The 15,942-nt window shown below is 40.9% G+C and overlaps 1 protein-coding gene across 1 annotated transcript in view; it reads right to left on the bottom strand.

The window, feature by feature from the left end:
- gabra3 (gamma-aminobutyric acid type A receptor subunit alpha3) overlaps positions 1 to 13,426 on the bottom strand; it is a gene marked incomplete at its 3' end in the record, with an annotated part of 33,065 nt that extends 19,639 nt beyond the window's left edge. The window contains exons 1-2 of the mRNA XM_079237542.1: positions 13,312 to 13,426; positions 10,075 to 10,142 (exon numbers count right to left, since the gene is read on the bottom strand). Of these exons, the coding sequence (XP_079093668.1) occupies positions 10,075 to 10,077 (3 nt within the window). The 5' untranslated portion in view covers positions 10,078 to 10,142; positions 13,312 to 13,426. The remainder of the gene's footprint in view (positions 1 to 10,074; positions 10,143 to 13,311) is intronic.
- Positions 13,427 to 15,942: the final 2,516 nt, after the last annotated feature.

Raw genomic sequence — 15,942 nt, 5'->3', positions numbered from 1 at the left:
ACACAGCCAGTAGCTGTTTCCAGCTACGCAGCTCTGATTAACCCGGTGCACACGTCCTGCCCAGCACCAAATGGTAGACAGACAACCTTAGCGACTAGCTGGTGAACATAGTGTTTAGCAACTAAAGAGACAAATATTGTTTTTGTTTTTTAAAAAGGAGCGTGAATGTGGGACTTAAATTCATCAGGTGAACCTGAACAGAATTGTTGTGTAAATAAGCAACTTCCGCCTCATGAAAAGGACAGTGGCTCAGTGTGCTTTCACATTCTTTAAGCTTCAAAGTACACAGTAAAGACTTTAATAAGACATTTAATGGAATCACTTTAGTTGCTGCGCATAAACAACATATATCAAATGATAAATATTTTTGTGGAATTCACCTTTTCTGCCTCTTGCAGTGTCAATACATGTAAATGAATCAGACAAAACAATCCCCCTGTTTATTCATGCATGATTCATAATGATGTAGAAATAACTGTCGTTGTCCTATATGCCATAACTAAACGGGTCTCTGATGTTTTCAAGTCAAGGTCAATTACTGAACACTTAATAGATACTGCAGAATTGTCACAGCGGTGCTGAAAAGAACGCACAAACAGATACAAATAGGGATTAGGAAACGAGGGAGAGAACGAGCTTGTCACGCACACGCAAACATGAGTCCTCTGCTCACATGTGAGCGTTAAGAGGAGTGGTGGAAAGAGTGAGAGAGTCAAATAGGGAAAAGGAAATGAGGAAAATGATAGGAAAGGCTGATAAGGTGGCAGTTAAGGTAGGATGTCCACAAGACGGGGCTAAATGAGTCCAGACGTTCAAAAAAACGACAGTGTCTGGCTCTCTGATAATGGCAGGAAGGTTGTGTCTAATATCTGATAGAATATTAATGCAGCCTTTTATCTTCAATTAATAGGTTCATTAAATTCGAAACATTTAGATATTAGATCCCATTATAATAATGTCATTATGTTTTAGTTTTAATTTGGTTTTACTCAACCGAGCTGGAAGTTTAAGTCTCGAGGTTGTTTCGGTCACTTGATCTCTCGTGGTTTTTCCAGCGGATGTGCAAGCTTATTATTTGTCTTTTCATTGAATCATCTGGTTGACAGAACTACATATCTGCCATTTGACATGCAACATCTCATTCCTTTTCCAAATATATTACACAAATAATGTCATATCCTGAAGACAAGTAGCTGAGTCCCGGAAATTGAAATCTCAGATTATTTCTGCACAGTAATTTATCCTCCGATGGTCCGACTTGATGTACACGTTGTGATTTGGTGCCCCTGACAAGATACTGGATACCGTGCGAGATAGCCATTTCCCCAATTTATTGTGCATAAATGTTGCATGTGATGCATGCTACAATGTCTTGTTTTCGACAGTAAACAGCAGACCAGAGATAACGCTGTGACTAGCAGGTGTGGGGATGATGCAGCCGGCTTCCTGGAGGCAGTGCATTCATGCGGCTTGGCTCTTCTGAACTTCTCAGTCAAAGACTTGATTAATGTCTAGTCTAATTACTGGTCCTTCTGGCTCTCGGCTTGTCAATTATTCTCTCTTGCTTCGCTTCTTGTGTGCTGTTCACCTTTTCCCTGCTGGGAGTGTAACCTGTGTGAGGCTTTTCAATGAGCTGTGAATCCCATACCAACTGCAATTATCTTCAGTGTTCATCAGCTTCTGCAGCTCTGAGGCATAAAGAGGCTTTGGCACTTTCATTGTGCCTCAGTAACATTTTGGGCCTTGGATATAATCAGCCTGCAAACAGAGAGTCGTAAACACAAGAAGGATGTGTTGCAGTGAACGAAACAGAACTGTTTCAAAACAGAAACATTATGCATTTTTTAAATCTGAGGCACATTATTAAATCAAGGTTATTTTGAGCTGCTCTCAGGGAAATGAACATAAGTTGCTCCCATTTAACAAGGAGATGAGAGCAAAAATACATTTTGGTCAACATGTAGAAGAACAAAGTGTAAACCCATCGCCTCATAATCTATAATAAATACATGTAAGTGCAGGGTTTGTTTTATTCACTGGCAACGTCCACAAAGTGCTGCACTCTTATAACGCGGGAAAGTCGTAGCTCGGTGATCGGGGTGGATGACGGGTTTACAAAGACTCCAGTCTTTGATACCAGAGACAAACTTTTTTCTTCTCAATGCTATATTTCTTTTTCATCTTTACGCACACAGCTAAAGAGGTTGTGTGTTCGAGTAATGCCAAATCGTGGGTGAATTACACTCAATATGGTACTTGAACGCATCATTTGTCACTGTCGACTTTTTCAATATTTAACAAAGACCGTGTCAGCTTTAGGGCTGACAGTGTGGGTTTATCATTTGAAGATGGGAAGTTTCATTCAAACAGGATGGCTGTGTCATCAAAACATTTTTGAATGGGCAACAAGAAGAAAAAAGAAAAAATATAGAGCTGTAAATGGCAGAGGATACGATCACTCTGTTCTGCAGAAAGGTTCCACAGCACAGTGAACACCGTTTAGCCACCACATGTTAATGTCTACTCCAATAAGGTTAATAGAGGCTCTCTAAAGTTCACAACACCTCTTTTGACAGCAACCATGTTGGAAATTGGATTTTGGAACAAACTCCAAGATAGCCAACCAAAATATTCAACATGCCATTGAATGCTTGGGCAATTAATGAGGAACCAATTCTGTCCTCAAGCTGCATGTCCAACGATCACGGATCGACCAGATTCTAAAGTGATTCTTGGGCAATCAATGGTGGGTTCAAATTGGGCTTGACCCGCACAGAGCCGTCTTTGAGTGGCCTACATATAGCCAGAAAAACACTATAGTTTCTTTAGTTGCCATTATTGGGAAAACAAATTAAATACAAATGCGCATACACTCAATAAAATGTTTCCTCCCTATGTTGACAAAAACTTGACCTGAGCACTATTAGATGCTGATCGTGTCACTGTAGAAGAGGATGAATTATAAATAAATATCAGAACACATCTGACTGATGAAGTCAAATGAAACAATGATTAAAATTACTGGGAAGTAATAATTGATACAGTGAATACAAATAATCAAAGATTTTGTCTTGAGGAGGGAGACCTGTTTTTCCGGACAACACAACACATATTTCCATGATCTCCACGCGTCCTATCAGTCCAACAACACATGCTTCACAACACTGGGCTGCCAGCAGAAAATAATGTCTCATCCTACACCATTTGTTCCAATGTTGTTGTCATCACCGATATGATTGCAGTTGGGTAATCTTCTCGATGCTCAGAAAATGAACACGTTGAAACTAGGGCAAATACAATGGGTTGCTCTTAATCCCAAAACAGACTTCCTGCCATTTGTTCGTAATATGATTGCATTGTTATGAAGTCTTCCATTTCTTGTGGCTCCCATTTTCACAAAATAAATGTAAGGTCGTAAATAGACAATGCTTGCTCGGCTTTCAAGTTGTTCTCGCCCTGAACATGAATCCTATGTGACGCTAGGGAACATGATGACATGAATGCTGAGTAAAAAAAAATCAGCCCTATTTTCTTTTCTTTCTGAAAGGTGCTGAGAATCTATAAGACAAATTAAAAAATATTGTGAAAAGGGGCTAAATTGGACGAGCAACTCTTTGAACAAGGTCAACATGATTGATGCAGAATGCAGGAGTTCACTTACACTTTTTAGTAACACAAAGCTCCATCTGTGCTGTTCAAAAGACCTTGAACTGCTCAGGCGTTTTGGAGTTTGAGTTTCCAGAGATTGACAAAGAAGTCAGTGATGGCCACATCTCACCATGGTTTCACAAAGTAGGCTTCAGCTCAGTACCTGTGACAGCCTCAATCGCTTCCCATTTCATCAGAGCAGACCTGTCAAATCCCGACATGAAACGGGCAAATGTGCCGTGACACTGCATGAATGAGTTGCGACTCATGCAGAAGGGGGGAGGGAGAAAGAAAAAGACAGAAGAAAGATTAGCAAGAGTAAGTAAGAAAGGGGAGGCTTGAGGTGGAGAAAGGCATCCACCTACTTACCAGGGATCAGCATCAAGATTGTAACCCACATTCCGGGTCTTGGTGTGACACACTGCAGGAATCAGACACGACTCTGAACAACGTTCCCTGTTATCGGCCTAATACTTGGGTTCCACTCCGATTATTCAGTTAGCTTCCCTCCTGTTGCAATAGTGGGACACTGAAGGCAGATGCGGCGTATTGAGGTCCAAGTGAAAGCTGAACGAGTGGCCCGCAGGGTGAGCGAGAAGCAGACATTTCTGGGACACTTGATGTAACAGAGATGGGTAATTGGACGACTGGATGTTCACGACATAAAGTATGAGATGCCTAGGGTATAGAATGTGCTCTGTCTAGCAGCATAGTTTTATAAGTTTCTCCAAGGGTGTATGCTTCACATTGTTCTCATGCTAGCGGCGTGACCCCAGAGATGGCAATAGCAGTCGGTCAGTCCATCCCTTTGGTCCAGACTGAAAGATCATCAATGGATGGATGGATTGCTATGAATTCAGAGTAGGATCTTTTAACTCTGGTGATCTCCTGACTCCTCATTTAACACCACGGTAGCAGGTCACAAATCCAGGGAAATATCTGTAAATCTACAAAATGCATTGTACAACATTTTGCACACGTTCATGGTCCCCAGGCGATGTATCAGACTGATTGTGCTGATCCCTTGACTTTTCCTCCAGCGCCACCAGCTGGTTGATATTTGTGGTTTTGAGTTCAGACTCTCAATAACTATTTGATAAGCAAAGACCTGTAATGCTAGCACTGTCATTATAAACAGTGCTAGCATGTTCACATGCTAATGCTAGGCAGAGCAGTACTTTGAGCTGAGTGCTAAGTATAGCCTCACAACTGCTAGCGTGGCTGTAGGGTCTTCGTCCTGTTGGTTACTTATCAATAATCCATTCTATGAAATTAACAAAGGACTGAAACATTATTCTAACAGATGGTGTATTCCAGGTTGCCTGCAGCGAATGTGGTGAAGACTAATAAGTAACAAGAGCATTTACAGAATGTGCAGTAGTGTTCCCTGATTGAGGTGATATGGTATTAAATGCCAAGCACAATCCAGGGCTATCTCAGTGTCCCATTGCTTCCTGTAGCCTCCCCCTCACACAAAACAATAGGCTGATCTCCATCCTCTAAATGTTGGTCTATTCAATCTAAAACACAAACCATGAATACATTCCTTTATGTCTTTTAACAGTGTCAAGGTTACTAATTAATGACAACAATTTCCACGGATAACCTTTTATTCACTTTAATTTCCACATTGAAATAGTTGTTTTTACCTTTTCGAGTGTGTTATACTCACATGTATTCAAGCAACGGGGGTGACTCTGGGTTCACTTATATTGCATCAATAGCAACGGTGGCATTTATGGAGTAATATTTTAGTTTATTATGAGGAGCCACTTTCAATTTAAAGCTTATTAAACAGTTAACAGGCGTTTATCAAATGACCCCTTAATGGAATCTGGAGAGAAACAACTAATGCAGTAACAACAAGATAACAAGAAGTAGACAAAAAGATACTTTGCATGTCCTTGGCAGCATACAGCTGATTTCCCTCTCTTTATTTAATGACTAAATAGCTGCCCAAAATGAATTTGTTAAACTCTGGCGAATCGTCTTTCCTTTGGGGTACACTTCAAGGAAGGATCTTAAAAAGCTTCTCTCCACCTCTGAAATACCTCCAGGATTAGTCATTTCCTCTCCTTTAACTGACCTAGAAAACTGGTCCATGCTTTTGTTTCCCAGAACCGTGTACTGCAATGCTCAACACTCCGGGGCTGTCCTGCTCCACTCTCAAATAACACATCCGACTCATTCTCAAACTCACGAACCCGAAAACACGATCACACGACCCTGACCTACTGTGGGTTTGCCTTCATTGGCGCGGAATGCCAGAACTCTTGTGTTTTCAAAGCCGAAATATGCTTTTTAAAAATCAGGACAACAACAATGCGCCCCTCAGTACATCACACGTTTACCTGATCTGTAAACCGGCTGCAGCTCTCCGCCTGCTGATGCAACAGTACTTGTTATTCTCCAAACTCAAAAGACAAACCGAGTCACCCACTTACTCCCGGAGGGTGCCCTGCCTTTTGGAAATGGACGCACATTTCAGCAAATCAGACCACTCATTATTGAAGTCCAAAGTCAAGACCGACTTATTTAGTGCAGCCAACTATCCACATTTGCTCACTGTACTGTATAACCGTTGGTCTTGTCCTCTGATTCCCTCCCCTGCTTAGAGGGCCTCAGAGCTCCTAGAGCTGATTTGTGACCAACGGTTTATTTCTGTGGCTATCATGCAACCCCATTCAGTAGCTCTGCAACAAATTCTACCAATGTGAAGGTAGAATTTAGGAGATGCAGTAGGAGAACATTTGTTCTGAATGCAAAGTGCAGAAACACAATTTCTCACTACAATGTTGTAAAACAAAAAGATCATCGAACCAAAATTCCCAAAATGCAGACTCATTCATAGAATAACATGTTACAGTATCTGGCTAGACCTTGTCAGTGTTCCTACAACAATGTAACCACATCCATTGTTATACACCACATACATCACAGATGTAAACACAAGTAATCCACATTGCCATGTATATTTACAGACTTGCAATGCGCTGTACAAGAAGATACTAAGTCGTCTGTTTTGTAGTGTGATGCTTCCTGAGGGTTGATTAGCCTGACATTTTTTTGAGGCTGGAGTGTGGAAAATCTTGAAAGTCAATGCTTGAAGTCTTTATTCAGTGTTCATGTGCAGACGGAGACAGATTACGCAGCGTAGCCTGGGGCTATAGCCTTGCCTGGGTAATGATCAGTGAAATCCTGACATCATCTAAAACTGCCGGAGCAATGCAGAAATTTAAGACATTTGATATGTTGATGCTTTGTTTTCATACATCATACATCTGTGGAAGCCTTGGCAGCGACAGGCCACATTGATTGCACGACAAAAGCATAAGTGTGCATGGACTACAGGTATTTCTGCCTTTGACAGCAGACAGAAAACACCTAATCCCCACTCACAAAACATTACCACAAGTGGGTTGCCATGTCCTGTGCAGCCATCATGTGTGCCACTGCCTGTCCTTTGTGCCGTTGATTCATGATGTTGCCAAGTGGAGAATGAGAAGAGAATACAAAATTGGGTCTAGAATTGAGTCCTGAGAGACCCCCAAAGGTGATATCTGCTGTAAAAGATAAAGCACTGTCTATTGTAATAAGGTAAAAGAAACAACTCTTTCACAAAGCAAGTTCAACACTATGGTCAGTGTCTTCAAAATAGCAGAAATGGTCCATTTTGAATAGACTGTGGCACAGTTTTAAAGAACAGGGAGCATTTGTAAAGTTAGTATGTGTTAAGACTAAAGTATAGCGCCTGGCTTCTTGGCAATCATACATTGTATTAATGGTAATTGTTTGCTCAGTGTGCTAAATGAACAGCCTTTAATATTGTAATCTGAAATAACAATCTGCTCAATCATATAATCAATACATATTTGCTGTTTTGTAACTCCAAATAGCCTGACAGGACATGGACAGATCATGAGATAACGGGCCCCTGGGCATGTAAAAGGTAATTCTGTGTCTTGTCCTCATACATGTTGTGTTCGTTTTGTAGTTGCTTTGCAACTCTTTGTGTACCTGCATCTGCTTTTAGTCATTTTGTGTTTCTTTGTAGTTGTTTGATGTCCAACAACAACTGTTGACAGGTCACTTCATACAGAGGTTGGCTGGACCCGGTAGGCTGCGTTCAGTAATCAAACCAGCCAACTTCACGCAACACTGACGGATACGATACATCCAAGTATTTTCCTGAAGCTAAACAAACTATGAAGAACTACATAGGAATTATTCTAAAAAAAGAAACTGCAATTTTACAATATATGCCTCTGAGGGGAAAAGAGATCACAACAGTGTTAGATGCTTATTGTATTGTAGTGTCTGCCAAAGTCTGCAAAATGTGTTTTGTGCTAAAATTAAACCTCATCATCCTTCTTTGTATGTGTCTCAGGTTCTAATGTACAGTGCAGATGAAGTACAGAGAAGTATGAGTCACGTCATATTTTCTATTCACAGTCAGCCTCATGTCACCTAGAGCTGTGCTGATTGAAAAAAAAAAAGGAAAATAAAGGTATCTTAAAGATAAATAAATAGAGGCAGCAAACAGCAAAATGGGAAAATAAAGTTGTTTGAGGGGTTTTGTTTGATTACTGTATTAAAACGTTTATTCCTTTGTCACATGTTTATTATTAAGCTAAAGTACAACAGCGTCAAATCTTAATTATTTAAAATATAAGGTTACAAAAAATGGCAACCATATTTTCTATTTTGGCAACGAAAAGCTTATGGTTATGCTGCCTTCACCAAAAGCGTTACTCACATCAGTTTACTCGCTCGACAATAATGCTGTGTTCACACCAAAAGCGCTGCGAATGTTACTCACGCCTGAAAGGGGGCGTGGCTTATCTCTGTGGCTTATTTCCGTAAAAACTGTTACCGTTTCTGCCATTCACCATGGAAATAACCACTAGTTCTGCTTTATACTTGTTGTGTAAATTTCACATACGTTGGAACATCAAACTCCATCGTGTGTGGGTTCATAATATTACCCGTAGTCCCAAAACAGCGTCTGAATGACGGCGGCTACTAGCGCTACTTCAGCAGGTGATGATGGGTGGAGCTTCTCAACGCTGATTCATAGTCACGCAAATTTTTTGCCAGAGTTGGAAAATTTCAACTTGCGTGAACTTTGCATGTAATCTACTCGCGCGTCAAATTCGCAACGCTTTGGGTGTGAACGCAGCATTAGTGTTGAGCCCTGCCAAGTTCAACGTAATCGGTCCAGAAGAACTAATCAGAAATGAAGGGCATTTTACAAAATATTTGTAGCCCTTAAATCATCGCCTAATGAGCAACAAAACATGAAATGGACTTAATGTCACGTCACAAACGAAGCATTATCCAGAGACGATCATGTGCAGAGATTTGTTACAATAGCCCCCTGGTGGGACCACCGCAACTCAACTCAAAGTTTACAAAACCATTCATCTTGGAACGTCATACAGGCTGTCGAGCCAGCTCAGTGCTGAGGCCGAGAATCAACCCAGTGCTCAAGGCGGTCAATTAGAGCTGCATGATCAAATATGTCAAATGCTGCATAAGGTCCCAAGACAATGCATGGCCCATCTCCAGCATCTGCTGTTTGAAGGAGGTCATCGGGGGACCAAAATGGAATTAATCCAGAATAGAGCCGTTTAAAAACAGACAACATTGGTTGTCGTAATATAAATGTCATTGTTTCCTGTTGATTAAAACTGCACTGCAGTTGATTCTGTCTTTTACAGCTGAGTAGTGAAATTAACATTGTAAGGCCTAATGGCTTATACCTGCAAGACAATCAGCTGTGTAATCAAAGTGATTATATTACCCAACACTGTTATTAAGTAAACAATATTGCCATATGAGATCATTTAAATATTGTACAGCTCAATAGGCGACAGAAACAGCATTTTAGAGTCGGTACTTGTCGGTCCTGTAAGGGATTGTAAGGTCATAATTCCTGGAGAGAGACATTGCTGTTGAGCTTTTTCAAACATATATTTTGATGCTTTGAGCACCACACGCCGAGTGCCATGAAGTCCCAATATATTTGAGAGGAGGCAGACATCTCAAAGACTGATATCTCCAAAACTACGCAACTCATGGCAAAACAATCTAGATCATTAAATAGCACTATACAGGCAAGAGGAAAAATATAGGTATTTTTTTTATATTGGGGTGACCTGTCCCCTTAAACAAGACTGGAGTTTTTATTTCCAGAAGTTGTCAGAAGTGTTGCATGCATGACAGCAAAGAAAATGAGAGAAGCTCGCTGAAATATCATTCTATTATTCTGCAGAGAAGGTTCAGAAGCTGCACAATCCGAAATGACAAATGCTGTCCAAGTACTTCTGCCGCAGCAAGTGAACACCGATAACCTGCGTAGACGTGACGACTCGTGGGGATGATTTAGGAGTTAGGATGAAGTAGAAACATGAAAAATATGCTCACCATGTCTGTGTCCGACACCGGCCCGAAACTCGTCACATAGATGTTTGTCCTCACTTCTGTAATGCTCTCTGGGGAAAGAGACAACAAGGAACAACAAAAAGAAGAAGAAAAAGAAAACATTAGAGTGAAAGTCGGTGTAGAAAAAGCTTTGCTGCAGCTCCGTCTTTGTTAAGATGATTGTTTGTGTACATGCTGGTGAAGTCTGCCGGTTGGCATTCAACTAAGCCGCTTCACACAGAAATTCTCCTGTAATCAAGGGTTAGAGGAACACTTCAAAGTGAGGAAAAACTAGATTTATGTATTAGTGAAGAATTCCTGCCCCTGTTGGACGGCTTAATATCTGGATTCTTGCCGTCTTTGTACATCATTTTGTCATTTTGCTGTGTCACAGATGGCAAGTTTCAGAGCATAATGCCGGACGAATGGTACAAGACATTTCCAAAAAATGCATTGCTCGACAGTATTGGTAATAGTACTCGCAAGTATTTGGCCCAGGAGGGTTTCTTCAACCTCAAATTAGGGGGAAAATGCAACTTTACAGATGCTTTTGAAAGTCTTTTAGTTGAGTAAAACTACCATTTGTTTGGATAAAACTAGTTTTGTCCACTACAGCATAAAATCTGCTCTGGGCTCACGTCTGTGTCTGAGGAGAAAAGATCTCCCTTTTGAACCAAAATAAATTTAGTTAGCCTGCCCTGAAAACATTTAACAGTCCCTCAGGGACTACTGGCCCAGGAATAATATGCAGCAGTCAGCGTTAAGGATGCAGCTCTGCATGCGTTCGTTACTCAAATAATGGGCCCACTTGACTGCTATTACACAATTATATGCACACATCACATGTGTGCATATAATCACATTAGGCATGTTGTAGTCTATTGTCGTATGAATCTGGCATGACGGTTACAAGATTTGTCTGCTCTGTATGTTCCTAGAGGGCCACTGTAGTTCTTTATTCATAATCACGTGTGTCTCTGCATGTTATGTTGCATTACAAGCTCTATTGCAGCTTTTGTTCCGTCACAACAATGGTCAATGAATCACTTTTGTTACCGCAAGATGTTCCGATTGATTGGATGTGGTAAATTAGCCAGGACTTTATTAATCGTGAGATGTGAAATAATTGTCTCCAAATACTTTGCAAATGATTGGAATACAGCATTAAGTAGGGCATGATGTGATTGTCGTGACGGATCTAAAGTTGCCCTCTTCAGTGTGGACTGAATCAGCTCCTCGGGGCCAAATGTGTGAAGCGGGCTTTTGGGTCATTGGTGAGACAAATAGCTGCTCCCAGTGGTGCAACAACTCGAGAGTGATGAGGCCTTTCTCCAAAAGTGAATAGATCCTCGGCTCTAACTGTGTCTCAGATCTAACTGACCACCCACAGGTGAGGTCTCAAATCCTCTGGCAAAGGCCCCCCTTGAGGGAGGGGATCCACTTCCACATTAATCATTCCTGTGACACAAATAGCTCTCGCAAATGCGTGATTATCACAAAACCCAGTCAGCAGTTTGCATGGCGGGAGAATCGGGATGAGTTGCCCTGTTTCTGTTTACAACAAAGCACCAGAGCATAGGGCAGAGCTAATAGATGGCGCTGAAAATGAAATGAAATGGGTTTTCTCCAGTTTCTTTCTGGTCCGTTTTGTCTGAGATGGTCCAACATGACTGTTTCTCACTAGGATGGAGGCTGGGTGGGGGTTTGGTGCAACAGGAGGAGGAAGATTGGTAGCCTTGTTCATGTACACGTTGAAGGTTGAAGCTGTTGACTTTGATGAGTATCCGTGCTGAAGAGGAAACCCAACTGGTGTGTCTGTCTGCAGGTAGATGGTTGGACTAAATCTAAACCAGAGGTCTTTCAATGGTAATGTTGCAATATATGTTTGATAAACTAGATGAAAAAAGATTTATCTGCAACAGAAAATTACATATTCCATGCTGTTTGGCTATTTCAAGGAATAGTGCATGCAATATCAACTAGATTTACACGAGAATATTCCTTAGTGTTAAAGTACTGCTTGCATTCTAGACTGTCTCTGTTGGTTTTTATCTGAAGTAAAAGAGACACAATGAGTCTTCCTGCAATACGCTGGCTTCTTCAAAACACAAGGCAACATTATTGTCCTATAAAATATAGACATAAGATGATAATTCCTATTTTTTATGAATAAAAGAACCATAAATAATAAATAGTTTAAACGTGGCCATCTTGCTGCGTAATAAATAAAACAAATAAGTTTACAAAATAAGCCTTCATAGAAATATTAGAAAATGTATCATATAGTGCATGCAACTACATACATTCAAGTGAACACACTACATGGCTCAGCATATGTTCATCTTTCAAAGCAATGATGCCCTACTGGCCCATGAATGAAGTGGAATATCTCAACCAATCGGACATGCTTTAGTCGTTCCGGTGCTTGTGGCTCAAGCTGTTGCAGTGGTTGCCCTTGTGTTTCCTCTGGCCTGTAATGGTCTCTCGGGCCTGGTGGGAAAGCCGGTTATGTTTCGCTGCACCACACAAGTCTGCACTACAAAGGGAAGCCATCCTGACTGCGAGTGGCGCAGGGCTCTCGCTCTCCATGCCCTTGGAGACGTGATCCCCGGGACAGAGGCAGAATATGACATTAACGGCTTTTCCTTTCTGCGGCTGCTGTCATGGGGACCAGGTCGTGCAGCCTGGTGGGGCTGCAGCCCGATAGCCACGCTCGTGGCTTCAGCAGCAAGCAGTAGAGCAGAAAGGACCATTCCAGTTGGCTGGCTGAGAAATAGCAAAGCCTGCTTGAGCATGTGGACTTGCTGTTATGCAGCACCTTGGGGTGAGAATATTTGGATGAAATGGCATCAATTAGAGGGATTTCCACTGACATGTGCTTATTTGCCATTTGGGCATTTTAGAACAAAGACTTCCACCCAAGGGAAAGCAGCTTTTCTGCACTGAGCGACCTGACTTCAGTGTGATCCCGGTGTTTTTTTTCCTCTCTTAAACACTAGCGCCTAGTCAGGCATTATACAGTATATTCTATCCATTAAATCAGATAGAGAAATACCGTGTGACCTGTTTGGTCAGTATGTAGATTGTATTGTTTAGATTTGTCCATAAAAACAATTCTAATTATATGTTTTTTGTATTCTTTAAAGCAGTGTGTAGACTTGTAGTGACCGATGGACACTTTTTTGTATCCCAATCATCTATATTATTTTTATGATCTATAAAACATATAGTGTGGCTCACCTCCCAGTCCAGGACGTAGTCTGTTGTCATATCCATCCAACAGCCGGTCTAGAATTCGGGTGAAAATGGTGATATTGTCTTTGCTATCATCAGGCAACGGCTCTCTGTGTCCAACGACTGCCCTGCAGGAAGAAATGGGGACAGAAAGGTGGGGTCAAAAGATGGAAATCTTATAAAATGTAATAAAAACGTAATATAAAAAGTAATATTTCGCTGCACTGAAGCACTGAGACTGGCATTCAGTGTCCAGTGGAGTGAAAGTCTGCTGTTTGTTTGTAGCGGCCACTGAAAAGTAACTTTTACAGTAGACTTGATTCAACACTATACCAAGATATCTCTATGATTTATTAATTAACACATTATATATACCAACTTTAAGTATAAATTAATGTTAGGAGAATTCATTGTTTTACATTTCGAACATGATCAAAAGTGATTTTATTTAAAAATGTAAACTGTACATTTCAATATAATCCAATAGTGTGAATATGTCTCTGTTCAGAAATGAATCACCTCCCTGTTTAAATGTTTTTCTAGCAGTCCAAATCTCATGCAATTGAGCCTCAGGCTTCAATCAATATTTGGATAACAACATCAGGTTGTGTTTGTTGTATTTGTCTTAACAGACTGGAACCTCCATATTTACAAAAACGGTCAATTTATGGTAATACATTCTTTCCCAAGAAGGCAATACTCTGCAGCATTTTGTTAGAGGATTCCTCGTGTGCTATCAGCCCCTGGTTATTAATTTACATGGCCCCCAATCCCCTGCAGAACAATATTGTGGTGAGATGAAAAGGCCACTCTACTGTAGGTGGAGCACTGATGAGTTAATGAGTAGCGTCTTTTAATTAAACTTAAATCCCCTGAGGACCTGACCTATAATATCCAAATAAAGCCCATCAACAAGCGGCCCTGGTGCTGATGCACAGTATTGTGCTTCTCGGCAAAGACGGAGCTTTAAGGAATTTAGCGCTTGAAGAGTAACTCCAGTTTTCCCTGAATGTTGCTTAAAGGGAAGCTCTCAACCGCAAATCTGTTTTTGCTAGGCCTCTTAGAAAGGCTTTCTGAAACTTAATCCGTCCTATAATAACAACTCAACATAAGACCCTATCTGAGCTACAACACCATTAAAACACTAACTGGGCGAAGGTCACTTCTTAAAGTGTATGCAATTGTAGTTATTTTCACCTTAGGGTGTTTGCTGTTCAGAGCACGCACACATGCCATTTGGAATGTAACAGAGTTTTGAGGCATTTGGGAAAATGACATGGGCATATGTGGGCAATAAATAAATATACATTTCTCTTCTTACAACCATTCAAAGCGCTTTAACACGACATGTTCAATGACCCATTCATTCACCACAGGCACAGCCTACGGGAGCAGTTTGTCTGGCCCGAGACGCTCAACCTGAAGCCGGGTATCGATCCGCCGATCCTCTGATTCAAATTACCCATATTTTAAAAACTGTTTGGGGATTTATTAGTTAAAGTTATAATCCTCAACATAAATGGAAATCCCAAGGACTGTTTGCTGTTGTATTAACTCTTCCCAGTCTGCGCCCGCGGATCCGCGTGGTACGATGTTTACACAATGTTTCTATTAACATCTCCGCGATAAATCGGCATCGTACATGATTCACACAGCGAGGGCTGAGCTTGGACCACTGTGGCCACCGCTTTTGCCAATTCAACCAGGACTGAAATCTAAAGAATTACAACTTTAAGAATAAAGTACTCATAATTAACCAGATGATGTCAGATATTTGAGGCTCCATATCTCCACTGAGACTAAGCTTTTCAACACTAAGCTCCCGATTTGCACCTCATTGAGTGGAGCACAGTTTGATATATTCTGGTTGTCAAGAGTATAACTAAGCTCCACCAAAAGAGTTAGAATATGACAGTATAAGAGTGTACTCAAAAAATATTTGAAAGAAATATACATTTCTGGCTTTTCATTCACAAACCTTATCAAAAAGGGACAGGCGTGCACGTTCGAAGCAGCTCAGACACCGAAAACACCAAATCTAAAAAGATTCAGAAACGTCTGGGACGAGCAAAAATATCATCTCACTCAACAAGAATCATATATCAAGACGGCATCAGTGGAGACTAAAAAATTAATGAGAAACCTTTAGTCCCCGTGAAACCATTGTAACGGTGTGTGTTCCACACTAAAATAGCCACAAAGTATGAGTGTGTAGCATCTGTGTGCTTTACTGAGGCACAGACTCTCTCTCTCTGACGCTACACACTGAAACACACACACACATGCCAACGTCTTCCAGAATCAGCCAGATGTTCCAATTCTCTGATGAGGGCAAAGCAATGGCACATTCTCTCTGCATTTGATATCATGTTTAAATACACTGGGTTTATAATCAAGCTTGATTTTCTTCCTCAGTCCTCTTCATTATTCTCACTATCTTACGCCTATAGGAAAAAAAAAAGGCAAGAATAGTCGTTATATTCCTGATCTATTCACACATAAAGAAAAACATTTAATGAAAACAAACTGTGTGTCAGAGACTGACATTGTTGAATGATTGTCTGAACCACAGAAGGTAACGGAGCTGTCGGTGTAAACACTGGAGATGTAAAGACAGACTCTCACTGTTGTGTATCT

Source organism: Taurulus bubalis (genome assembly GCF_910589615.1).
Source record: "Taurulus bubalis genome assembly, chromosome: 2".
NCBI lineage: Eukaryota > Metazoa > Chordata > Actinopteri > Perciformes > Cottidae > Taurulus > Taurulus bubalis.
The sequence above is the reverse complement of the archived record's forward strand: the minus strand, read 5'-3'. Positions and strand labels throughout refer to the sequence as shown.